Source organism: Sarcophilus harrisii, chromosome 2 (assembly GCF_902635505.1).
Source record: "Sarcophilus harrisii chromosome 2, mSarHar1.11, whole genome shotgun sequence".
NCBI lineage: Eukaryota > Metazoa > Chordata > Mammalia > Dasyuromorphia > Dasyuridae > Sarcophilus > Sarcophilus harrisii.
Window position 1 is genome coordinate 79,143,843 of NC_045427.1, and position 26,649 is coordinate 79,170,491.

General features: G+C 36.3%; 1 protein-coding gene across 8 annotated transcripts in view; it reads right to left on the minus strand.

Moving 5' to 3' along the window:
• The window catches only part of SLC8A1 (solute carrier family 8 member A1), a 428,962-nt gene that overhangs the window by 329,282 nt on the left and 73,031 nt on the right, over positions 1-26,649 (minus strand). For 4 of the 8 annotated variants that reach the window (XM_031950399.1, XM_031950396.1, XM_031950397.1 and 1 more), the window contains exons 1-2: positions 22,975-23,945; positions 697-2,527 (exon numbers count right to left, since the gene is read on the minus strand). In XM_031950399.1, the coding sequence (XP_031806259.1) occupies positions 697-2,492 (1,796 nt within the window). In that variant the 5' untranslated portion in view covers positions 2,493-2,527; positions 22,975-23,945. Of the gene's footprint in view, positions 1-696; positions 2,528-22,974; positions 23,946-24,282; positions 24,525-26,649 lie in introns of those variants that run through there. The other 4 variants (XM_031950395.1, XM_031950398.1, XM_031950400.1 and 1 more) reach the window with 4 other exon arrangements.

Consider the following 26,649-nt stretch of genomic DNA (forward strand, 5'->3'; position numbering starts at 1 on the left):
TGCCCTCATTTTAAATATACTCTAAAAAGGTAGGTGGTATAGTAGAGTGCATATAGAACTGGTCTTAGAAAAACATTATATTGGCCACATAATCATAGACAAGTCACTAATCTATGAAATCCCTCAAAACAATAGGTACATGGAGTGTAAATTCACAGGTTAAACTGTACTTTCCAGATCATTAAGGAGAAACCTAGACAATAAGAACATGTGGAAAGAAAATCTGACTTTGCTTTTGTTATGTTTTGAATAAATGAAATTTTCTTTTCCAGTGGTGTTTGTCTGGTACCTTTCATAATACCACCATATGAACTCATAACTAAATATCTAGAAATTAAAAGCTCTGTCATTAGGCTTTGTAGTCTTCAAATTACCATGGATTCATAAAATTCAATCTTGAGCTAAATACTGCTTGCTTGGAAGAGTACACTGATATGTTGGGCAAAGAGTCTTTCAGAACATTTTTTCAAGTATTTTAAAAACATTACTGGTAATGAGAGAAGGTAGCTTTTACTTATATATATCATCACACTATGATGTAATGAATAATTTATATAAATTATTCATTACATCATAGTGTGATGATATATATCAGTGTACTCTTCCAAGCAAGCAGTATTTAGCTCAAGATTGACATATTCAGGGTAGTCTTGTAAAATAAGCAGTTTAAAATATCATGAAAATGGTAGTACTTACACAATTTCATCATTTTGGAATTCCAGCTCTCCACAGGTATCCTCAAAGTCCTCTCCTCCACCACGAGCAGTGCCTTCGATCGTTTTGTAGGGAACAATAACATTTCCTCGTGCTCCAGATGTTCTTAACACTTTGACCTCCATGATGCCGATACTTTCACTCACATGTGTCACAGGTTCCTCAAAAGTAAAGATGCCTGCGTGATCATCATCAAAAATGGTGACAGTGGCAGTATGGGGAGAACTCAGGCAAGCGTAATTCATTATGTGATTGGCATCCAGGATTCCATCTTCGGTTCCCTCTGATGACACTTTGACATTACTGAGGTGCACGAGGAAGTTCTCATCTTCTTCAAAAATATCATCATCAATGATACCCACGCGGATTTCCTTTTGAGTCTCTCCAGGTTTGAAGACCACAGTACCTTCAGTAAATTCATAATCAGAGCCTGCATTAGCTGTGCCATCTTCTGTTCGGAAGTCAACAGAAACAGTATTGGTCAAATCGCCACCACTACGTATAATGGTGAGAGCCACCGTGCCGCAGTTCTCAAGACACTGATAAGTCCCCTGCTCAAAGTAGATCTTGCTGACTGGTTCATTTTCTGTCCCTTCGGTATTGACTTCATGCATGCTGACAGCTTTTCTGGCTTGGTCTGCAGCATGTCTCTTTAAAATATTTCCAGCCCCTGTCATTAGACGGGTAGCCTGGATACGATAGAACGCCCGACTCTTTTGCTGTTGACTTAGGACTTGGTAGTTGGCTAATTCTATTAACTGCTCAATTTCCTTTTCTGGGTGTTTCTGTTTCAACTCCTTCAGGATCCTGGCCATTTCTCTCCTAGCTTCCTCATCATCTTGGTCTCTCTCATCAACTTCCAGAACAAGAGCACCATCCAAGAAGTTATCGACATGAGAACTGATCACTTTCCCATCCATTTCAATTTCACTTTTGGCAATGGGCCTGTCTCCTTCATGTTCAATGATCATTCCCCTTTGCTTGCCAGCTCGATACCTCTTATAGACATATTTGTAAAACAGAAGCCTTCTGTCTGCAATCCAAGCAAACACAACGCAGATGGGGAAGAAGAAGAAAGTAAGCAAACCTTCCCAGACTTCTACAACCCCTGGCGATATGACAGACAGAATCATATAGAGCCAGGTATAGGCAAAGATGCTCCATGCAGCAGTCACGAAGAACACACGCAAATGTTTAATCTTCCTTGTCTCTCCATCAGGAACCACATAGACGCAGAGAGCTATGATAATGAACATATTGAATGCAGCACTTCCAACAATGGTGCTAGGACCAAGATCTCCAGCAGTAAAGTTATGGCCACAAACTTCAATCACAGAAAGAAGGATCTCAGGTGCTGAGGAGCCCAAAGCCATTAATGTTAGGTTGGAAACAGTCTCATTCCAAATCCTCACTGTGGTCTTGCAGGTCTCTCCATTGGGTTTTTTAATGGTTATTTCTTTTTCTTGGGATGTGATGACTTCTATTGAGGACATGAATCGGTCAGCAATGATGGATACCCCCAGGAACATGTAGACCATAGCCACAAAATACACTGTAGCTCTAGCAATTTTATCTCCAAAGGAAGGATCTTGGGGTTCCCAAATGGGTAAAATCACACCTTTCTTACAATAATAAGAGCCAGTACATTCATTTGTCTCATTTCCAGTTCCTTCACCTTCAGTCTCAGCACTTATTTTGTCCAGATGGAAAAGCAAGAGAGCCACTGTGCTTAATAAATATCCCAGTGGAAGGGTCTGTGAATGACTTAATTTCATCATGGTTGCTGCTTGAACAAATTTCCAATTGTCCCAACCTATATACAGAAAAGCAGGGGGGGGGGGGGAAAGAGATCAGAGCATTTCAGATAAGACAACATTTTTAAAAATTTAAAAATTTAAAAAAAGTTTTTTTTATTTTCAAAATATATGCAAAGATAGTTTTTTTAAATATTCACCCTTGCAAAAAACCTTGTGTTCCAAATTTTTCTCCTCTTTCCTCCACCCCTTTCCCTAGACAGCAAGTAATCCAATATAGGTTCAACATATATAGTTTTTCTCTACATATTTCCACATTTTTCATGCTGAACAAGAAAAATCAGATCAAAAAGGGAAAAAATGAGAAATTAAAAAGGAAGGAAACAACAACAAAAAAATAAAAATACTATGTTGTAATCCACATTCAGTTTCCACAGTCTTCTTTCTTGATGCAGATGGCTCTCACCATCCCAAGTTTATTGGAATTGGCCTCAATCACCTCAGATAAAATTTTTTTTCTATCACTGATTTGTACACATTTAATAATCACAAACCCTCTGTTGACTTATTCTTCTAGGAGTCGTCAGGTATTAAACAGTCTTTTAAATTTTAAAGGATGAATTTTCATCCCAGGACTTGCTGCTTGCTCATGAATTACAGAAATGAAAAGCACAATTATAGTCTTGCCCCACTAAATGCATATTTGTGCATATTAATAGATAATAAGAAAACTTTTGAAGCATTAAATATTTTCCCTAGTTGATGCAAATGAATCTCTTCCTTCCTCCCCTAGTTTTTGAGTTAGCATCTCACTGTTCAGCAACTTTAGCTAAAACTCTCTTGTCTAAATTGTAGCTTTGAAATGTATACATTTGGGGAAAAGAGGAATATGTGAACACAAAACCTGATGGGAATAATTAACTTTGGATTCTACTTTGTACTGTGTATTATGTAAAAAATATACAAAACACATCATTGATGGTCTAATTTTACTTGAACTTTTACTTCAGTAAAACATGTCACTCTGTGATTAAAACTATGCCTTTCTTTAAAAACAAGTAACAGTGAAACAAAAGCTTCCTTTGAAACAAAGATTGAAGTGATATATTTCAAAAACAAATATAATATTCAGGATATACTTTGAATAAGTACAGGATTCCTCCTTATTGTTAGCAAACATGGGTGCCATGACAGATTAGCATCTTCATTCTTTCCCTTTATAGCCAACTATACATCTATCTACAAATTCAACTTTAAAATGGTGAATCTTTAATAAATCAGTGAAAGGAAAAGGAAAATGAGTAGTTTTCTGCAAGTCTGGTTGTAATATATCATAAGGATCCTGACCAAGTATGAAATCATCATTATGAACCATAAAATATTATGTTTATATACTATTGTCATACTTTTCCATGATCAATCTGAAACACATGAGATAAAAAGACAAAGACTAAGGAGGAGAGGGGGAGAGAGAGAGAAAGATGAAGATGGAGACAGAGACACAGAGACAGAAACACACAGAGACACAGAGAAATGATTCAGTAATAATAATTATAATCTAATCCATATGTGTGGCTTAGAGATGGGAGTTACAAAATAAATATACATTGAAAACAGAGTTATGGAAATCAAACCATTTAAAGATAAAAAGACTGAAAAATCAACTTAATTGACTCAGCAACCACAGTTATGTGGGTAAACATCACTTTACCATGCCATTCAAAATTCCATGCTAGAACCATAAAACCATCCCACTGAGCTTTTATTTGGAGGCCCTAGCTAAAGAAAAGCCTAGAAGATAGGACAATATCATGGAAGGAGATTTCCCTATAGGAAGAATAGTTCATAGTATGATGGGTTCAATAACAAGTTATATAACTCGACAACGACCCAGTTGCAGTCCTATTTCAGACCAAACACTATTCAGATTTTTGCAGAATATGAAATGGAACTGGAGGAGTTTTTTTGATATTGGTTAGATCAAAATACAACTTTCCTTTCACTTGTTCCATCAGGTCTCAGACAAGCATCTCATCCCTACACTATATTTGAACCCTATTTCCCTCCGGAATATTTATGGAAAAATTTCCTCAAAGCTGTGATATTCCAAACAGGCTGAGATGTTCCAACAAATGCATTCAATGGCCTCATCTCAGTTGGCAGAATGCTAACTCTCTTAGGAAGCTCTCTTAGGAAGTTATCTTTTAATCCGTCCATGATAGGGGATTCATTACTTTTTAACACTTTTCCCATATATTAAAAAAAATACCACTAAAGTTCCAAAATCCGAAGTGGACTGGATCAGAAAACCACTCCAAGCTAAAAAGTAGAGTTTCCAAAATAATTTAAATGTATTATAAGATTCGCTTGAAGCTTAAAGGAATTGAACCACTTAGTAAGTATAATGGGAGGACAAAGTTCAGACAGCTCTGTGTAGATTATGAAATAGATCTTGTTAAACACACACACACACACACAGACACAGACACACACAATGTGAAAGCTCGTTTGTAATGTTTAAAGATGAAAAAAAGGAAGTATGTACTGTAAGAGTAGCATCCAATGTGTTTTCAACTTTATAGTAAGAAAAATGATCAACAGTGATGAGTCTTCACTTCTTTAAAGTCCATAGGAATTCATTCATCTAACCATCCATTCATTCACAAATTCAGAATGTACTAATTGACATAGATTTAGAGAATACAGAAACAAAAAAAGAGAAATAATTGAAGACATAGCTTTTATATTGTTATCTTTGGCACTAGAGCAGAGTTTAGCACACAGAAGGAATTGACAGGTAAAGATAGGTTAGTTAAAATCTATCACCACTGCTAGAAAAACAACTCAAAACACATTGTATCACAACAATATTTACACTCATAAATTAGAGAAATTTAAAGCTGAAGAACATTTTAGAGATTTCTAATTCAAATACCATTATTTAATAAAATTCCTTTTTGTTTCTGTTATCCTCAAAAATCTGCTACCCTACTTGATACATAGTAGGAAGTTAATATTTTCGGAATGGACAGATGAATTCCTATGGACAGCAACTTGAAAGGTGTAAGGACTAACCAATCTCAAGAACAGTATAAAATGACAACAGCAGTGTCAAGATAAACAGCTACTTAAGACTCAAGAATTGTAATCAGTTCAATGACTGACAACAACTTCAGGGGACCAGTGATGAAAGTATTTCTTGAGAGAAAGATGAGGGACTTAAGATGCAGAACGAGATATACATTTGAAATATCAAACGTGGGAATTTGTTCTATTTGACTATGTATATTTGTTATAAAGATTTTGTTTTTCTTTGCCTACTGTTAAATTAGAAGGTTGGAGGGAGAAAAATAAATATTCATTATTTTTAAAAGGAAATTTTAAAAAGAAACTACCACTTGGAATTATTTTTAAATATTAAAAAATAAATAGTAATTTGAAAAAGGAAAAAAAAAAGTAAATGCCCCAAGGTATTTATGGTCTCTTTTGAAGCTTGTAGGGGATTCTTGGGAAATGCCAGCCTTTTGAATAGTCATTTTATATTGAGATAGGGGGAAAGGTGATGGAGAAATGAAGTCTCTGCCTCTTTCTCAACTTAAACCAATTGAAGGATATCATTTGTAGGTTTATGTAAACTTGGCCTTTAACCAGGAAGTCACAGAATGAATAATTCTATTTCACAATGTAGGCTCATGAGTTACTAGAAACAATTACTATTGTAAAGTTAATTATTAATAACTAAATAACATCCCTATTTTATGCCTATAGGGTCAGTGCAGTCTAAAAGATCCACATTGTAAACTTGCATCACTCTCATATAGCACTTCATAAATGGGTACCATTGCTCCCAAACTGACTAGGTAAAGATAGATCAGTCAAAATTCATCACTTCTACTAGGAAAACAACTCAAAGCATTCTACTAAAACAATATTTGGACTCATAAATTATAAAATTTTAAAATGGAAGAGTACTTTAAAGACTGTCTCACCAAATGCCACATTTAATAGATGAGTAAACTGAGGACCAGACAAGTGAAATGATTCATCCAAGATTTACATAGATGGTTAGTGATCATGCTCTGTTGCTCCCAATCCAATATCCTCTCTACTACTTCCCCTGATTTGGGGACCTAGTTATCTCATTTTCCTTTTGTGGATAAATTTTTAAAAGCAGTCTTGATAGAAATAGAGAAAGCTGATGAAAGTACTATATGCCGAAATATTAATATAACAGGTGGACTGCATTTCCAGGATGGAGGGACTTACAACATGAGGAGGAGAAAAGACTATCCATCCCTCTTTCAAAACATGCTATAAAACTTGCACTAAATACCCATTCAAAAAAGGCTCAAAGAGCACCATAATTGTATATGGTTATCACTTCTAAAATGACTGGGCCTGAAAAATTGGCACTTTCAAAGTTTCTATCCCAGACATTTCCTGTCAAGTATCATGTTAAAGCATAGGTTCAGGATACTCCCAATTCTCTTTATAAACACATATTTCTGTGAAAATTGAACAAGAAATATTAGAATGGAATGGCTGGGTATATTTTGGCATGCTGCTTCTTTTTCTTTATACTCATTATTTGACAATGCTGGGCAGCTAGGTGGTACAACTGGATAAAATGCCAGGCCTGGAGTGAGGAAGACCTGAATTCAAATCTGACCTTAGAAATTACCAGCTATGTGGCTCTGGGCAAATCACTTATCCCTGTTGTCTCAGTTTTCTCAGCTATAAAATGAGCTAAAGAAGAAAACAGCAAATCATTTTGTTATCTTTACCAAGAAAATCCCAAATGGGGCTATGGAGATATGATTCAACAACATGGTACATCCTTGGCCAAGGCTATTAAATACAGACGTTAAATCCAATCAAAATCAACTTTGCAAACATTTAGAAAATTAAGACAATGAGCTGGGCATGCAAAAAAAATTACATATCCTCTGTTATAATATAGGAGCTCAAAAGAGCAAAATGGTATTAGCAAAGGATAGTGAAAAGACATCAGGTTCTAACTGATGTCTGTGCTAATGAGTTAAGTTCTTCTATATTAGGGGTTCTTTAACATTTTTCCCCCTAGACCTTTTGCCAAGCTGGTGAAGCCTATATAATCCCTTATCAAAACAGTATTTTAAATGCAAAAAATAAAATATAAAATTATGATGGATATTGATATACAGTTATCAAAACATAAGTTCATACCCCACAGAAAGAAGCAAGAAACTACTTCAGGGCTACAGCCAGAAGGATGGTGGGATTCTTCCATAAGCTAAATGCCTTGGGGCTATGTTGCCAGGTACCAGGTGCCAGGTGCCATTCTTGCTTTTTGAGCAAACAGGCCTGCCTAACAACAACTTTTAAATGAGAGCAGATGGCAAGATGGCTGAATCCAGGAACTAAAACATTTGCTTTACTACAAAGAATGACCTTATCTAACAGGAGAGCAATAAATATGATTGATCAGGGGTATCCTCAGCACAGTATCTGGTAAAGAGCATTAATGCTAAAGTTAGAAAACCTGGGTTCCATTGCTACCTTTGATGTTTAGTACCTATGCAATCTTGGGTAAGTCACTTACTTTTCCTAAAACTCAGCTTACCCATCTGTATAATGAAGGAGGTTGGACTAGATGGTAGTTGAGGTACCTTTTAGTTCTAGATCTATGATCCCAATGATATCATGACTCCCCCTCAAGCATCACAATAGTTCTGTTCCTGTAATATCAGTTAATATTGGTGTGGGACAATATCCAAATAATGTTTATTTTCCTTACAGAATTCAACTCCTAAGATGTTATATTTTGACAATATATCTGGAGTCATTTAAGAGAATTGCATGGTTTGTGGTTATAGTTCAGATTGACTGTATTTTAGAATTATTAACATGTCTACCAGCAGATTCTTCCTTCTGCTTCTACATAATCTCAGCTGATTTTAAGGCCCACAGTTAAGCAAATGCTGGATATTTTTCTAAGACTAACCAATACAAGATTCCATCTCTGTGCATTACTAATTTTAGCCTTTCCTAATGCTTCTTGTAGGGAAGGACACTTCTCAACCAGCCCATTCTATTTGATGGCGTTCTAGTGGCCATTATCTTAGCAATGCCTATGGAAATTAAGGAGAAAATGTTTTCCTCAGTCAGCAAACACAGTCTTAACCATGAGCTCTGGGTTTTTTTTTTTTGTTTGTTTGTTTATTTTTTGTTTTGTTTTGTTTTGTTTTTTAGTCTAGATTGTTATGCAGCAGTTTTTACCAGGCTACTGAAGTTAATGGATGGACCCTTCAGAGATGGAGAAAAAAACGGACATAAAGGGGAGCCCAGGTCTTTCCTAATGAATTGTTTTGTCAGGGTAAAATAAATTTGGAGATAGTGCAGGATCAATATCATCATCAAGGAGGCAGCTAAGTGGCTCAGTGGATAGAGTGCTGGATCTGGAGTCAGGAAGACCTGAGTTCAAATCCACCCTCAGACTCCCACTAGCTATGTGAGTCATGTCTATTTGCCTTAATCTACTGGAGAAGAAAGTGGCAAACTACCCCCAGGTCCTTGCCAAGAAAATCTTTTCCCATGGCATATGACACATGGGGCACAAAGAGTCAGACACAGATGAATACAACCATTACAACATCATCATCAAACCAAATCAAGTGAAGAAAACAATGAACAAGTTGATAGTGAGGAGACTTTTGGACAGAGATAAGGACTATATGGTATAAAACAAATGTAGCAAAGACAAATACAAGAAACCTGACTTTCATCTTCAACAAAAGTTTATGAGTGTAGGAAAAGAGAATTCCATTATTAAATAAAGTTTGCAGTCATGGGTCTTGGGAGGTAAGAAGCCTACAAATATAACCAGGATAAGGACAAAAACTAAAATAACATATTACCAGAAAAAAAACAAAAACAAACAAACAAAAAAACCTTGAATATTTCAAATTCCTAGGAGTATTTGGGGGTATGTTCCTCCTCAACTGATTCCAGTTTATGACATAGTTCCAGCAAAGCTGACACACTTAAATGCTTGAAGAAATCTGATTATTGTTCAATTGTGATTTTTTTTCAAGATCATTTTAAAAATATATATTAGGGCAATGGCCAGAAAACTCATAAGAATGGATCTACATGATACTTGAACAAACCCTACATTATAGAGGCTTTCACAAAAGAAGTCAGCGCTTCTATTTAGAACCTTTTGTTCTTCACCTAAACGAGAGGAAGGACACCTAATATTGTTTTTATTAACAATTTATAAAAGTCTAAAAAAATTATTCTCAACAGTAGATCATAGAGAAAACTTGCTCGACCGTTTGCCAATAAAGGTCATCTTCTGAGAACATAAATCTATTCAACTGTGAATGAACAAAAAGCAAACTAAAAGCACAATGACTTGCTAATTTTTTGCTTTTTCTGAAGACAGTTGGAGATTCTCCTCCTACTCTTCTTAGATCAACTGTACAGTGGAATGCCAATCTAATAAGCACTCATCTAGTACCTTCTATAAGAAATCATACCACTGTAATGTTTCCTGAAGAAGGATGTCCTTCTCAAATGAAAAATATCTCTACTATTAGAGAAGTATTACATCTTGGGCTCTATGTACTTTTAACTTGACTGTCGATTAATCCAATGTGTTTTCTTCAGTTAATTTTTTTTCTTTATTTTTTCCTGCTATTTTATTCATCAATGTAAAGCCTCAAAAAATTACTTATATTGATCATGCTTCAGAGAACGTGATCTCTTCAGGGGATCAAGATATTGAAATCTGGCATCAGTCCAAAGTTCAGCAATAATTTCAGGGCCATTCTATTTGGCCAGGGTTATCATAAAGGAAGTTTAGATATGAGAAAATTAGAATGAGGGATGGAAGGAGGAAGAGAGACAGAGATATAGAGAAAGAGATAGAGATAAAATGACAATTAGAGACAGGGAAACGGACTCAAGAGACAAAAAAGAGATACAAAGACAGAGACAGAACTAGATAGAGACTCAGATAGAGACAAAAACAATTAGGAGCAATGTTGTCAAATAATAGTTTTTGAGAATCAAAATAATAATACAATCTATTTTCAAGACTCTAAAAACAGTTGCAAATTCACAACTTCTTAATGTTAGCCGCAAACTTCCTGTGAAATGTTAGTACTGTTTCTTCAGACTTACAAATGGGAAAACAAGGAAGCAGGAATGTAGAAGTAACTCATGAAGAAGAATCATAGACAGAATTTTAGTCTTTCTCTGACTTCCAAGACTACTGGATCACAGTACGTTTCCTAGGTGGGGTGGCAGTCAAGGGAATCATTGCCTTGTATAAACTCTTGGCAAAGCATATCCATTCAGATAATCAGCACCATGGTGTGTGTGTGTGTGTGTGTGTGTGTGTGTGTGTATACATATATTTGTATATTTTATATGCATATGCACACACATATATATATATATTTATGTTTTTTTGCCTGGGTTATTTTTCATATTTGTTGAGAAGGGAAAGGGATTTATATTATGCCAACTATGTGCCAAATGCTGTATCAGATGCTTTTTCTCTCAACAACTTTGCAAGTTATTATTTATATTTTACAATTGAGTAAACAACATTAAGAGACCTTCCCAATGTCTAGTTAGGAAGTGGTGTCAGAGACTGGATTTGAACTAAGACATTTATGATCCTACGCTCAGTATTCTATCCACTGTGTCCCTAGCTGCCTCATATTTATAAAACTGGAAGTAGTCAAAATGCTCTAACTTCTGAGACCATGGTATAATATTACTTATGGGTATTTGAACTGTAGAAAACTTCTTGTGGAGGAGGTCCTTAATTTTTTTCCTCTATACTCACAGAGTCCCTTAGAAGACCACATAAATAGTGGCTTAAATTAGGTCCTTTAGATTTAAATTGGAAGAAATCATCTAATATAACCTCTTTAAAAAAAAAAAAAAAAAAAAAAAAAAAGGAAATTGAGGTCCAGAGACAGTAAGTTGACTTTCCCAACATCTGGATCCAAACTTAGGCCTCATCTAGATATATCCAGATCTCTTTCCACCACATCCTACTGGCTCCCAATGTTTGGGACAATAACTTGCTCACTGTATAGGAGGAGAAGTTTTCCATTGTTGGTTTTATATATATATTTGGATAGATAGAATATTGCCAAAATTTGAGGGTTACTGAAAAATTCTCCTACACAAAAATACTTCTCTCAGTCTTTTCCTAATGCTTAAATATTTCAACTTCATTGATTTATTTCTTTTGGTTTAAGTGTTTATCTTCTTTTAGTCTTTCTTTTATTATTAAATGCACATTTTCCCAATAGAGGATAAAACAATAAGTCTCTTAACAACTTAAAGCAAATTTATCTCCCAGATTGGTTTTCTTCCCTTAAGAGGCAGGGCCCCAGGCAACCTAAAAACACTAAAGAGAAGTGAAGGAGATTTCACCAAATGTCTAATTTTGTCCAGGACAGTAACTAGTTAGTTCCCATAAGCAGAAATATCATATAAGCTTTGGAGAAGACTATTTACCACATTGGTTTCTATACTGACAACTTTTTTTTCTCAAAATCTGTCTTAGATAAAACAAGAATACAACCTTCGGTTATTTTTTTTTTGGTAAAAATGGGAAAAAATACTTCATGAAGATCAGGCAAGCTAGAATGATGAAAGAGTAAGTCTTTATTTTTCCTGAAAGAATGTTAAAATTTTTTTCACAGTAAATATTTCATTATATAATTATTTTGTTTTCATTTAAATATAGTCAGTCAATATTAAAAACTTCATATATACATATTTAGAAAACGTGTATTTAGATGCATAAATCTAAGTATTCATTTACATATCTATGTGAAGTTTTTTATCAACTGTAATATAGTAACAAGGCTAGAAATCTCAATTGAATCAAGCTATCAAAATTATAAACTAAATGTGAATATGTATTTGGTCAATTCAAATACCTATTAATATGCTTGGTTCATTGGAGGGAGATGACACCATATATATATATATATATATATATATATATATATATATATATAATTTTATAGAAATTTGTATACATATGCATATATCTACACATGTACATATTCATATATATGTATGTACATTTATTCATATAATCTAGGTATATATTATGTATATATATAAATATATACACATATAATTCCTTTTATAGAAATTTCATTTTAGTAATGTGATCTATATTGAGGCTGGCCTATATTTGAACAAATATGATATCTGGAACCTATGAGAGGTTTCTAGAATATCAGAGAATTCATGAATTAGAAGAGAATTTTGAGGAATCTCAGACAAAAGACATATAGAAAAATGGCAAAGCCAGAGTTTGTAATATGCTTTTTAATCTTGTGTTCCACTATGCTAAATATCTTTTCCCGTTTCCTAGCTTTGGATAAGTAGAAAACATGTAGATTAAAATGAATATATCTTTTTTAAAAAAAAAATAAAAGTTTATTGGGGAAGAGAAAAACACAATATTCTAGCCTTTTGTAATATCCATGGGGCATCTCCTAGAAATAATGAGACTGCAATTATTTCCATTCTTTATCTTATCTAGTGTAAGATTATTCCTATTTTTTGCTTTCATATTTCAGCCTTTTGGAAATACAAATTCACTCTCATGCTGAATGACAAGTATCTAATGATTGCTTTTATCTTCTTTTAAATTTGCTAACATCCAAAAGAAATACTGGACAGATGAGCACAAGGACAAGCATTGCAGGGGCTACTTTCCATTGTAAGTTTTTCACTAGAAAAAACCTTATTAACTGAGTTTGCAAGATTCTCAAATTTCTCAAGTGAAAAAAACTGGAAATGCTCTCCAAAGAAGGAAAAAGTAGATAGAAGAAAAGTGATATATATACAACACACATACACAGTAAAGTTTGGGCACACTGAGTTCAGCAAAACTCACTGCTTTTCTGTGTCATGATCTCCAGGAGTTCTTGTCCCTGAGAAGGTACTTTTGATCAAAAGTGTCATAGCCCTTTTCAAACTGAATTCCTACATCCTGTATAATAATCAAATGGTAGCATTGAAAGGAACATTCATAATCTTCTATGTATTCCAATTCTTTTATTGTATGAGGAGAAAACTTAGGCTCAGAAAGGTTAACAATAGGTGACACAATAGATAGAAAGCTAGGCCTGAAGTTAGGAAGATATGTCAGTTTAAAAAAGAATACTAAGTTTTCAATTAGATCATATAGGTTTCAGTATTGATTCTTCTATGAACCATTTTTGTTATTGGGAACAGGCTTTCTGGAAGTGAGTTTTTACATCTATGAAAATGAAGTACTCTTTTCACTATAGCCTATAAATGAAGAATGAGGCATACATTTTAAGACGTGAAGGAATGAATGAAAAAAAGGCATGTATTAGGTACTTATTATGTACAAAGCATAGGGTCAACATATTTTATTTCTGCTTTCCTATGTATGTTCTGTTATGAGGGATGATTTTATTTTGGGAGAAAGTGGTTTTTAGAAAGAAACTGATGTAAAAATACTTTTTAAAAAAAGTATCAGTCAAAACTCTAATTAAATTAAGCTATGAAATGTCATAAAACATAACTCATTATTTCTAAAGGCCTTTACATCTTTATAATAAAATTCACATGAGAGCAATAGGATCAGAGATCTAGAAATAATAGAAGGAATTATTGGATGTCATCTAGTCTAACCCAACTGAGGCCAAAAAGACATTAAATGAGTTTCTGAAAGTTGCAAATTATCACTGGCAGAGCTGGTATCTGAATTCAGTTCAAAACTCTTTGCTGTATCCCAAACTGTGGGTTAAAAAAGAGCTTCTTTTTTCCATAGATCACATAGATCATTAAATTTCTTTGCTAATACTAAGTATACTTTTTGTACTTTTTGTGAAGTGCTCTCTTTCCTCACTTTTGATAGTGGAAAATATATCCTAGGATATGAAATATGATTGTCAAACGAGTTTCACGGTTTCTTTTGTGATTCCCCTCCCTTAAAGTATCTGACATACATCAGAATTCCAACTAAGAGGCCAAAAATGAGAGGACTTTTTTTTTCTTGCTTTTTGCTTCGAACTTGTGATTCATCAATGTATGAAACCGTCTGTGTGGAAACTCCCTCTATGAATATAGATTGTAGATTGATAAGACATTTGTAACTTACATTCTTAGAGAATTTCCTGGGGCACTGAATAGCTAAGTAAATAGATGGATGGGTAGATGAAGAGATGGATGAGTTGAAGACATGCCATTTATTAAATGCTTATTATACAAAGGGAATACAGACAGAAAAGGTGTGCCAACACTTGACCTTAAGAATCTTATACTCTAAAATATTATCAGAAGAAAACAACACCTGTAGTGGAATTGTGGCTAGAAGGGGTATTTTGGAAATCATAAGGATGGTGAATATACACAAAGAGAAATTGATTGATAAATCCCTTTTAAGAATGGTATTATTTATCCTTATTTTCAGAGCTAAAGGTAGAAAGGGTGTGTGTGTGAGAGAGGGAGAGAGAGAGAGGGAGAGAAAGAGAGAGAGAGAGAAAGAAGAGAGACAGAGACAGAGATAGACAGAAACAGAAAGAGACACAGAGAGAGACAGAGAAACAGAGAAAGAGAGAAGAGACAGAGAAAGAGACAGAGACAGAAAGAGACAGAGAGACAGAGACAGAGAAACAGAGAGACAGAGAAAGAGGGAGGAGAGAGACAGAGACAGAGACAGAGAGAGAGGAAAGAGGGAGGAGAGGAAAAGGGGTAAAGAGATGGGGGTGGAGGTGGAATATCAGGGAGCTATCCAGGAGTTGGTTAGATATTTTGGAAAATTACTAATCAAAAGTCCCATAATGGGAACTGGAATTCTGGGTCAGAGATAGATACTAGAGTCCAGGAGGATGGCAGAAAGATGACCAGAAATTTGCTCATAGTTACTGAGCTAATATGTGTTAGCATTTGAACTCGTAAGTATTCATGATGACTTTATTTACTACATCCCACAGTTTCTTAAACTGTCAGCAAAGATAGTTTTTACCCTCTGGAAATTCAATCTAATCAGATAAACTCAAAACCATCCTGGAGTTAGAATAAACAGATATCAAGTCTGGATGCTTTCCTACAATAGGAAGGATAATAAACAAAACAAAACAAAACAAAAACAACAACAACAACAACAACAACAACAAAAGCAAAACAATAGCTGAAGACCCAAAGGATACGGATGGGTTTAAAGTTGATTAAAGTTATTGTTTGAACCCCATATTTTATAGATAACAAACTGAAGCAGAAAGAGGGTAAGTGATTTTCCCACTGTTACACAGCCAGTAAAACAGAGATGGGATTTGAATTTCTTGAACCAAAGAATAGCCAGATATGATGAAGAAAAAACAAAAAAATATCTCTACCTCCAACCATCAATCACTATTCAGGTACTTCACATATCCTTGATATATAATAAATGGTCAGTTTTTATTAATGGAATGATTTTAATATTTTTATTTAAAATTTTTTGCACTTTTTTTAAAATTTGAAAATATTTGGAAATCTATGAGGCATCTATTCTTTTTACATTCTCCCTCTCTGATGCAATTTACATTAGAAGAACTGACAAGATTAACCTTTTTTGTGATTCCTATGCTAACTTCATACAAGATGTGAAACTATTTCTAAAGATACTAAGCTTTAGAGGACTCCACCTGGTGTGGAAGACTAGCAACTGAAGATGTAGGGAGGCAACTGGTTGGGTGAAAGGGAAGGGGAATTGCTTTGATTTGCGATCCCATATGAAGTCTCATAACTGAATGTGGGGATCCCAAAAATATGATTTGTTATCAGTAAATGTTTGATTTGTATACCAACTTTACATACCTATATACCCAGGGTCACATAAAAATATTGTGGAGAAAAAGGGGTTGTGAGTGGAAAAAAATTTTAAATCCTGATGTAGAGGAATGCATATCCTGAAGAATATGCATTTAATCTAAGCTCATATAGCATTAGCAGGGCAAAAAGAAAGAGGGTAAAACTGCCCCTCTAACTACTAAAGGGCTCCTTAACAATTCATTCCTTTATATGGAAGCAATTTATTCTTTTTCTTTTTCTTTTCTTTTCTTTTCTTTTTAAAGCATTAATTTTCTCTTTCTCCCATCTTCCCATTGGGGAAAAAAAAAAGCAAAATATATGTAATATGCTTAGGCAACCAAAACAAATTCCCATTTTGACTTATTCAGAAATGTTGTCTCATTCTGTGTGTTAAAAGTCTATAATCTCTCTGTCAAAAGATGAATATCATTTTTCACGAACACTCCTCTGGAATAATGTTTGATCATTGCATTGATTAGATTTCTTAAGTATTTCAAAGTTGATAGATTACAATTTATAATGTTGTTGTTGTTGTAATAAAAAGTATTCTGCTGGTTCAGCTTATTTCAGTCTCTATCAGTTCACAAAAGTCTTCCCAAATTTCTTTGAAACCACTCTTTTTATCATTTTTTGTACATGATAGTATTCTATTGCACTTTCAAACATAAAATCGTTCAGCTATTCCCCAACTGATGGGCACTCCCTTAACTTCCAGGGTACTATTGTTATTATTTTTTTTGCCCACATTTTTGTACATATAGGGCCTTTTATTCTGTCTTTGATCTCCCTGGAATACAGGACTAGGAGTATTATCAAAGTTTTTTTTTTTTTTTTCATGCCCACTTTGACTAGATTTTGTCTAAATTGAAATATTGAGCAGGATAGTTTAGGGAAAAGCTGCACATGCTAAGATTTAGTTTAGATAGGGCCTTACTTTTCTTAGGATGCCCTGAATCACTACAGATTAAGATTAAACCTAACTGGAAATAACCAATATATTATTGTTGGGGGAAGGGGTTTACTGTGTCATGATCAAACAAGTAAAACTAGTAGTCAGAAAGATGAGACTTTGTCAGCTGCCTTATGTGTTATCCCTTTAACTGCATATCATGTTCTGACATTTAGGAAGCACAATGCATTACATTCAACCAGGAAATTACTTTTGTGCTACAGATAAATCATCTAAAAGGCAATTAAATTAAAGAGAGAGAGAGAGAGAGAGACAGAGAGACAGAGAGACAGAGAGACAGAGAGTGGCAGACAGACAGACCATTTGAGGGTCTTATGGGTGTCATAAAGCAGAATAATTTCTCAATTATGGAAAAAAATGCTGACTTTTTATGGAAATCCCACTTATCCTTGTTCTCTCTTTTCTTTTGTGTTCTTGCCCTCTTGACACCCATATAAATGGACATTACAATTTAATGTATACTTACAATTAAATGCCCTCACAATTCCCCCCTCCCTTACTGATTAGAACTTCCCTTCTCTTCTATACCAGTCTCTTCCAAAATGCTACACCTGAGACCTTATTAACTGAGAAGTATACAGGATCTTTCTTTTCTCTTTCATTCCCCCAGAGATTAATTTTCATGACTTCCATTTCTTTGTGACTTTCAGTCAATCAAATCAAGTATTTATTGCCTATATAGTAGAAGTTGAAGGTAGAGACAAAAACAAAAAATTTCTACTCTAAAAGAGTCTTACATCGTGTACATATAGAAATACACAGGGGAAAATGTTAATCATTAGGAAGGGAAGTAGAAATAGGCATGTAGAACTGGGGAGAATCAGGGAAAATACTTGCTTCTTGCAACATGACAACAGAGTAACCACCTAAACAAATCCATGTTGGAATGGGTATTTGGCATCTGGGGAATTAGGTTTATTAATAGATATCAATGGGTTAATAAGATGTACTCAGGAAAAATATCATGTTGGCTGGCTTTACAATTAATTAGGAATATATGAGTTGAAGTCCTACTTGTGACATATCCCAGCTGTGTGACTATGTAAAAAATCATTTCATCTAGGTGTATTGATCATCTATTGCTGAAAAAAGTTTCCATACCTGAAACTGCCTATCCTGATAAAATCCTTTACCCTTCCAAAAACAAACAAAAAAAGAGATCAATATCTTTATATCTCCCTACAAAAGATCTCCCAATTTCAGATATCATGACAGATCTATGAGAGATATATTCTGAAAAGAGAATTCTTAATGCCCCTTAAATCATTTTATGTAGTCACCTCTTATTCTACTGATGCATAGAACCAGACCAGATAACAATGATTTTCCTTCCAACCCAATTCTGGAGAGAGGGAGAGAGAGCTCCAAACACAGATGTTTAGTTTGTCTGAAATTCGAGAGGCAAAGATGCTACAATAATCCCCACTGACATTCTCTCTAGGCTGAATAGATTTAAAAGAAATCTTAACATGAACACATGGGAGGTAATCACCAAAGAAGGAATATTTAAAAAGCATGAGACACAGAAACAGTCACAGTACCAGTAAGAAAATTCCAAATTCTATTAAATTCAAGATTGTGTCTTCTGTATAATGGATTCAATCAACATCTTTGAGTAAATGAACTCTTAATTATAAATACATTATTGGCGTCTATGCCTCCCCTCCCCCTATTTTTTGTAAAAATATTTTTAAATTTCAACATGCATAAAGATATGTCAATTTGAAGTGTTAAAACATTTTTTGCGGTGTATGAATGAAGGCATATTCTTTTCATGAAACAAATGAAAGGGTTTGGGGGATTGGGGAGAGGGCTATTTTAAAGAGACTATCACACAGCAACTGCCACAGAGTTCCAAGTAGATATTCACAACACCGTAATTTCCTCATTCATCAACAGAGCAGAGAACTACTTGAAGAATCCACTGGCTTCTTTACCTCCTAATACTTGTCATTTACTACCAAAAGTATCAAATGTTATAAAGGATCAGATTTGGGGAGGTGGGGATTATTAGGAAATTTTTTTTACCACAAGAGGGAGCAAGAGAGTTTGGTCAGGTAGCAAGATAACTGATGAAGATAAAGCAGATCTCATAGTAGGGGGAGGATTTGACAACCAGTTAGGATGGTGAATAGATGATATTTGCCACTGAAAGAAAAAAATAAGATCTGGGGAAAACTGTAGGGGAGTGTATGTGTGGGGAGGTTAATATCTAAGCAAAAAGAAGAGAGCTATATTTTAATTTAAAATTAATGTACTATCAATTATCCAAAATGAAATGTACATGGGTTAAAAATTATATTCTTTTTGCTTAAATGTGATATGCATTAATTCAAATATGGTCTCTTTTCCATTTGAGTCTTCAACAATACAACATTATGAAGGCAGTCTACTTTCTCTTGAAATGAGATTTTCTTCTTACCTGAATTTATCCCCCTCTACCCTAGTAAGGAGACATTCTTAATAAAGAGCTGTTTTTACCTAGTTGAAACAAGGGAATGAGAAGATACTGAAGAATGAAAATGAACTTGCTTGGGAGCTGAGTCTGTACTGTTACATCTACAGAGCCAAATTAGGTACTGTTTAATGGAATTAATAATAGTATTAATGCCACATGCTTTAGAAAGAAATTACAGCTTAATTGGATCTGTAGTGTGTCTTTCTTATTATTTATTATGTCAAAGAAACAGATTAACTACCAAGAGGGAAGGATACATGAGTTTGTTTTGTAAGATAAATAAAAGTCTATTTTTGTCTGATAGAAAACGTTAAATATAACTTGTTAAATGCTAAAGCTCTTTGGAAGACATTACTTTTTCCTCCAGTCTCCCCCCAAACAATAACAACAACAACTTTAAGCTTGAGAAATCAATTAATAAAACTCCAGCAAATTGTTCTTTGTCATTATTAACCATAGCTCCCTTCTTTCTAGTTTTTATTTGAAAGTAAAGCTTTGTCATTATTACGCTTTCCAATCTGCAGTGGCAACAGAGTATATAGATAGCTACTCTTTTACCATCTGATCTCTTTTTATATAAAAAAAATTAAAGATAAGCCTTCATATTCCTATAAATTGCTACAGAGGGTTTGCCTTTCCATCTATCCTAATTCAGGATAGCACAGCTAGAAGAAGCCTTATTGTCATGGACCCTGTATTATGTGTTTCATTCTCCAGTGTGGTTCTTCATGCGTACACGGTTCACACAGCTCATCAACAAATGAAGGCTTATCACTGTCCCACCTTTCCTTCTTCCCAAAGGAATTAATTGCTCTATTTCTTATGAAAGACACACACACACACACACACACACACACCAAAAAAAAAAATAATCCCTCTTAGAAAAGGTTAAGGCTTCCTTCACCCTCATATTGAAGAGGATAATTCTTAGTTAAAAATGACTCTGAGCTAAAAGAACCAATTTTTTCCAAACAGAATTTACAAATTCCATTTTCTCTCTTTCATTAAATAGGTTTTCTCCCACCTTGTCACTCTTGAAGTCAAGCAAAGCCTTAGCTATTTCTTTCTTCCTCCCACTTCCACACACATCTAACCCACAAATTGAGTAAGGCAGCCAACCCAGAGAGCTGGATCCAAGTGCCACAGGATTTGAAAGGGGAACTTAAACCCAATCACCCTTGTTCTGGCTCTGTTTTCATATCTTAAATGAATGAGGAGCTCAGCCAGATTTTCCTTCCTCTTTCCCTGAATTGCTGCTGCTGCAGTAGTAGCTCCCTGAAGTAGTCTCTCTGTGTATGTGTTTGCAGGCTGAAATAAGAGTGTATGTGGTTGGGTGTGTAATGGGGGAGGAGAGTAGGAATCAAGGACTATTGCTTTCTGGAAACCCCAAAGTTTCTCCTCATTTCACCAAGGAAAATCTTCACAGAGAGTAATAAAATGCAAAATTGTGCATTTTAAATGGCCTGCATCCAAGTTAACTTTCAAAAACCCTGCCCTTATAACATTTTAAAATTATTTTGGATTTGTCCAAGAAATGCATCCTATGAGATTTAATTAGAATGTGCACCTGCAGAATTTCGTCTCTTCATAAGGTTGCTTTTAGTGGCTTCAACAGGTCTTAAGTTAAAAGAGGGGAAAAAAAGGTTCTTTTATTATCACCCCTTCCTCTCTCTCTCTCTCTCTCTCTCTCTCTCTCTCTCTCTCTCTCTCTCTCTTCTCTCTCTCTCTCTCTCTCTCTCTCTCTCTCTCTCTCTCTCTCTCTCTCTCTCTCCTGTCTTCCTCTACCCTTCCTTTCTCCCCCTATCTCCCTTCCCTCCCCCCCCCAAGTTTGTACTGTTACATCATTCACAACCACTAGTGGCTAACTGAAGAAAAGGACTGGTGTGTGTGTGTATATGTCCATGTGTAGGCAGGTCATACCACTGTGGTGTAAAGGCTGAATTTCTTCTTAAATAAAATTAATGCAATATTCACATATTCCTAGTTATATGAAGCATCATTACTCCACTGTTCTCTTAAATTTCCAATTTTCCTTTATCCCCAAGTCAACCACTGACACCTTTGTGGAGAGGGAAATATGAATAGGCTATTCCAAGCCATTCATCAAAGAGATAGCAGCATTCAGAAGAGAGGAAATGTAAGAAAATGCATAGAAGCAGCAGCTTGGTTTCTCAGGCCACCCTTCCTGCAATAAAAATCTCCTAGTTCCTCCTTTCAGAGATAAAAACCTTTACCAAGAAGTATGTCCCCTGATCACAGAATACATCCAAGTACCATTTCCTTCTCAGCTCAGTAGGTCCAGTGAGAGATCATGTGTACACAGCTCAGCTTGTAAAGTTCCCTTCTATTCTCCTGGGAGAAGATATTTTCTGTCTCTCTTGTCTTTTTCCTCCTCTCTATTCCTCCTCTCTATTCCTCTCTCTCTCTCTCTCTCTCTCTCTCTCTCTCTCTCTCTCTCTCTCTCTCTCTCTCTCTCTCTTTCTCTCTCTCTCTCTCTCTTTCTTTCCCTCCTCCTCCACCTCTTTGTATGTGTGTTTAATCCCCAATCTACATCATGGCATAATGCATAACGACCAAGAACCCTTCAGTCTGCTTTCCTGCAATGTTTCTTTGCTTCCCATCTTCTCTATCTCCTGCCACACCTCCAGTCTTCCTACCATCATCTCCCCTTCCTCCGCCCCAAAGCTACCCCCGCCCCAGAAATACTGGAGCCTAGCTTCCGTTTTACATAGGGTGCTGGTAAGCTAAGAGGTGGAGGGAGACCCCCAAGGAAGAGGGGGAGAGCTGAGGGTGTGGAAGACCGCATAGACACTTTGATTTTGCACCTCCCCTGCATTAAGGGTGGGCTCACTCCCTCGCCCAGCTCTCTGGCTCGCCTGAGCTCAGCCACAAATTCGCAGGATGCTGCATCTTTCCTGCTCCCTTCTCATTTGCAGCCAGCATTGACAGAAAGACACAAGACAGACAGAAGAAACACACATACACACACCCAACAGATACACACGCCCCGGCGTTACTATCTGAGAAACCCAGGAGAGCCTCCACAATTTTAAATGTCCTGCTGTATAAAATACTAGCAATAATAAGAATGATGATGAGGCATGAGGGGAGGGGTGCTGAGGCAAAGGGAATAAAAATGCAACATTAACGGGAACATATAACAAAATAAAAGACATTTTCTGCCAGGATTCCCTTCTGGCTGCCTCCCCAGCGTGAGATCCTACCTGCTTTTGGGGGAGTGTGATTGCTTTTTTTTTTCCTTCCAGGGTGCGTTTCTCCGCGCTAGTAGGAAACACGCCTCGTTCCCTCCTTTAAATAGATCCCGATCAGGAAGAGATAGCCTTGATCATGTTTGTTGGGGAAACACAAAGCCCAGACACCCCAGTAAGACTCCCATGCACAGCGGGCTAGAGCAGCGGCAGCAGAGGCGAAGAACCGCGGCAGCGACAGCAGCGGCAAATCCCAGTGTGCTGGAGGAGAGGAAACACACACGCGAGCGCGCGCGCACGCACACACACACACCAGACACACAGAGGAACTCACACTCACACACGCGCACACATACACACACGCACATACACAGGCAATTCACTCATACACAACCACTAGCATTCGCACTCGCATCCGTCCGCTGCGATCAGAGAAGGCGCAGCAGCAGCTGCAGCTCGCGGAGGAAGAAGTGCGAGCCGCTCTCTCCTCCGGTGCCCTTGAAGTTGTGCCTCATTCTCTGCTGCTCAGCTCACCGGGAAAAGGAGACGGCGAGCAGCCGAGGGAAGCCGGCCGAGCCCCGGCGCCCGACTTCTCCCCGCCTCTACTATCTCCCTCCCTCCGCCTCTTGCACACACCCCCAGAGCAGCCTCTCCTCCGGTTGGTGGGAGCAAGAGTATGTGTGGAGTGCGCGGCCACTTGCGTGCCCTCCTCTTTCTCTTTCTCCCCTCGGGGCTGCCTCCTGTACAGAATATTTTCCGATTTTTTAGGTTTTCAGATCGAGGGAACAGCCGCTCTCTCTCGCAGTGCATCATGGCTGGATGCCAGCCTTCTCATCAACAGTTAAATCCTTCTACACTACTGATTACCAGCTACAAATCTATCCAACTTTTTTTTTTTTTAAATCTACTTCTTCCTTCTATCGTATCAACTGTACACCTTTGCTCCACAACCCACTCCAGGTTTCCTTTTCCACTGAAATAACAGTTTCCTCCATATTCTTTGTTTCTCCTGGCTAAAGGAAAGCCCGGGCACGCAGCAGCCTTCACCGTAGCTACATGCATGCGAGGAGATCTGGAGATGGGACATGGATGCTGTCTGGCGCCCTTCCTTCTCTTCGCCACATGTGGGAGATGAACGCCTGCATCCTACCAGATGCTGACACCGTAGATATGTATGGGGTATCCCCCTAGCCAAGAGCTCCGAGAGTATCTCCTGGTTGCTATTTCCCTAGAAGAATGCAGCTCACCAGGGAATAAAGGCTGAGCCGCGGGGAAAAGGCAGGTAGCTTTTAAAATTAGGAGGCAAGGGAAAGCTGAGCTTACCTACAACCCAGCTGAGGACCACCGATTGAAGCTGGCTATGAACCGTGCACTTTGCCACGTTGATATAGTCCTATTAAATAATTGCAATTTAAAATAATTAATTAAAAAAAAAAAGCTATGAGCCAGTTTTCTGGACACCTCATTAATCTTTACAACACCTTGATGTTGTAATACAGAAGGACAAGCATTGTTTCCTGGTTTTCAAGACGGGAGGGGGAGTAAAGATAGAGACGTATAGGAACTCTGGGAATCAGCGGCGAAAGTGGAGATGGAAACGTTAAGTTCGTTAACCCTTGCTGGAGTTCTTTACCCAGCCCCCATCCCCCCCGTTTTTTTTCCTCCTTCAGAATGGCTTAAAGATGAAAGCATGAAGTAGTGAACTACACTGAATCCTAGCCTAGGTGATTTAGTTAAGATATTGACAGGCAGTGAAGGTAGTCTTTGTTCACGGGCAAAACGAATGTGTGTGTAATGTGCGTGTGTGTGTGTGTGTGTGTGTGAGAGAGAGAGAGAGAGAGAGAGAGAGAGAGAGAGAGAGAGAGAAACCAAAAAGTAGAGTGATGGGAGACATAAAGGCAGAGACAGAAAGTTTAAATAAATACATACACAAATATACACAACCCACCTCTATTACCATTCACTCATAGCCATCATCCAATAAAAAATTCTGCAACAAATATCCCTGTCCTGTGTAAGGCTGAATTTAGGCTTCTAATGAGATTATGGATTCAGCAGGAGGTTTAGAGCTTTGTGATCCAATCTCCTCGTTTTAAAGTTCAGAAAATTCTAGTTTCAATAGTTCAAGTGACTTATCCACTTGGTTGCAAACAGCTGGAAAGTGCAGATCTAGTATTAGAAAACTCACTCCCACTTATATACCATTTCAACATTTGTCAAGTGCTTTATTCACAGTAACCCTATGGGATAGATAACAGAAGAAGGGCCTTCCTAATCATATAAAAAACTAGGAATCTAAGAGGTTGGGCATCACACTTCTGGTCATACAAATTCAAAGTCAAGTTTCTTGACTTCAAGTCCAGCAGTATTTCTAGTAAATCATACTGTGTAGTAAGTCTTCCAGATTCTGAGATGATCTGTTCTTTTATTACCTCTCCAGAAGTCCAATTCTTAACCTTCATTCTCTATTACCAAGTCCCTTTCTATATAATTCTCCTACATGGAAGTGGTCAAAATTATTTCAACAGATTAAAAAAAAATCTGATCAATTAAATCAATAGTTCCATAATAAAGCCAATAAACATTTTTATCTGAAAATAGACATGTAAACTATTTAAAAGAATATTAAATCTCCTCATAAATTTCTGGACCAAATCTATTTTTAATATTATTGGTACTTAACACTTAGCCAAAACTGGTCTACTCCTCAACACATGGGAAATGTTTTATTTTATTCACACCCTTTCTTAGAGCCCAGCAGCAAAAACAGGAAGACTTGAGCTGCTTTTCAAATGCCTTCAGGTATGTTTTGATGAAAAGAGTCGGGGATTTTGAGTTGAAAGATTTTACATAGTATAGGGGAAAAAACGCAGGAATTCAAATCCTCATTCAGCTCCTTTGCTATGTGACCTAGACAAATCTCTTGAATTCTCACTATTTTATCTCTAAATGAGGAGATTGTACTAGATGACTTCTAAGGTGACTTCCAGGTTCTATGGAACCACTAAAACTCAAGTCTAACTTCTGGTTTGTGACATCATTTCTTGTAGTTTCAACTTCTTCTTGTGAAAACTTGTGCTATTTGTACTCCTTATTTTTCTGGGACCTTAGAAAGCTCAAATTAGATAATGCAGATAAAATGTGTTTTATATCCAATAATGCATTGTGTAAATGCAAAGCATTATTATGATTTTTTTAAATAAGAAAAATTTTTTATTATGTAGTGTAGGGGATAACCTCAATTTCTAAGGCAATTGAGGTTAAATGACTTGCCCAGGGTCACACACCTAGGAATTATTAAGTGTCAGAGGCCATATTTGAACTCAGATCCTCCTGAGTTCAGGGCTGGTGTTCTACCCACTGTGCTACTTAGCTGCCCCAAGTGTAGGGGATTTATGAAAGAAGTATCTTATTTAAAATAATCTTCCAGAAAGGGTAAGATTTATTGGCAATATAAATTGTTGATATTATGAAATAGTTATTGAAAGTTCAAAGATGGTAGGTATTATGTATATAACTTTAATATTGAGTCACAATTTTTTAGAAGCATAATATTCTACTTTTAGAGTGACTAAGTAACATGGTAAATAGAGTGTTAGGCTTAGACTCAGGAAGATTAATCTTCACGAGTTCAAATCTGCCTTCAGGGATTTACTAGCTATGTGACCCTAGGAAAATCATTTAACCCTA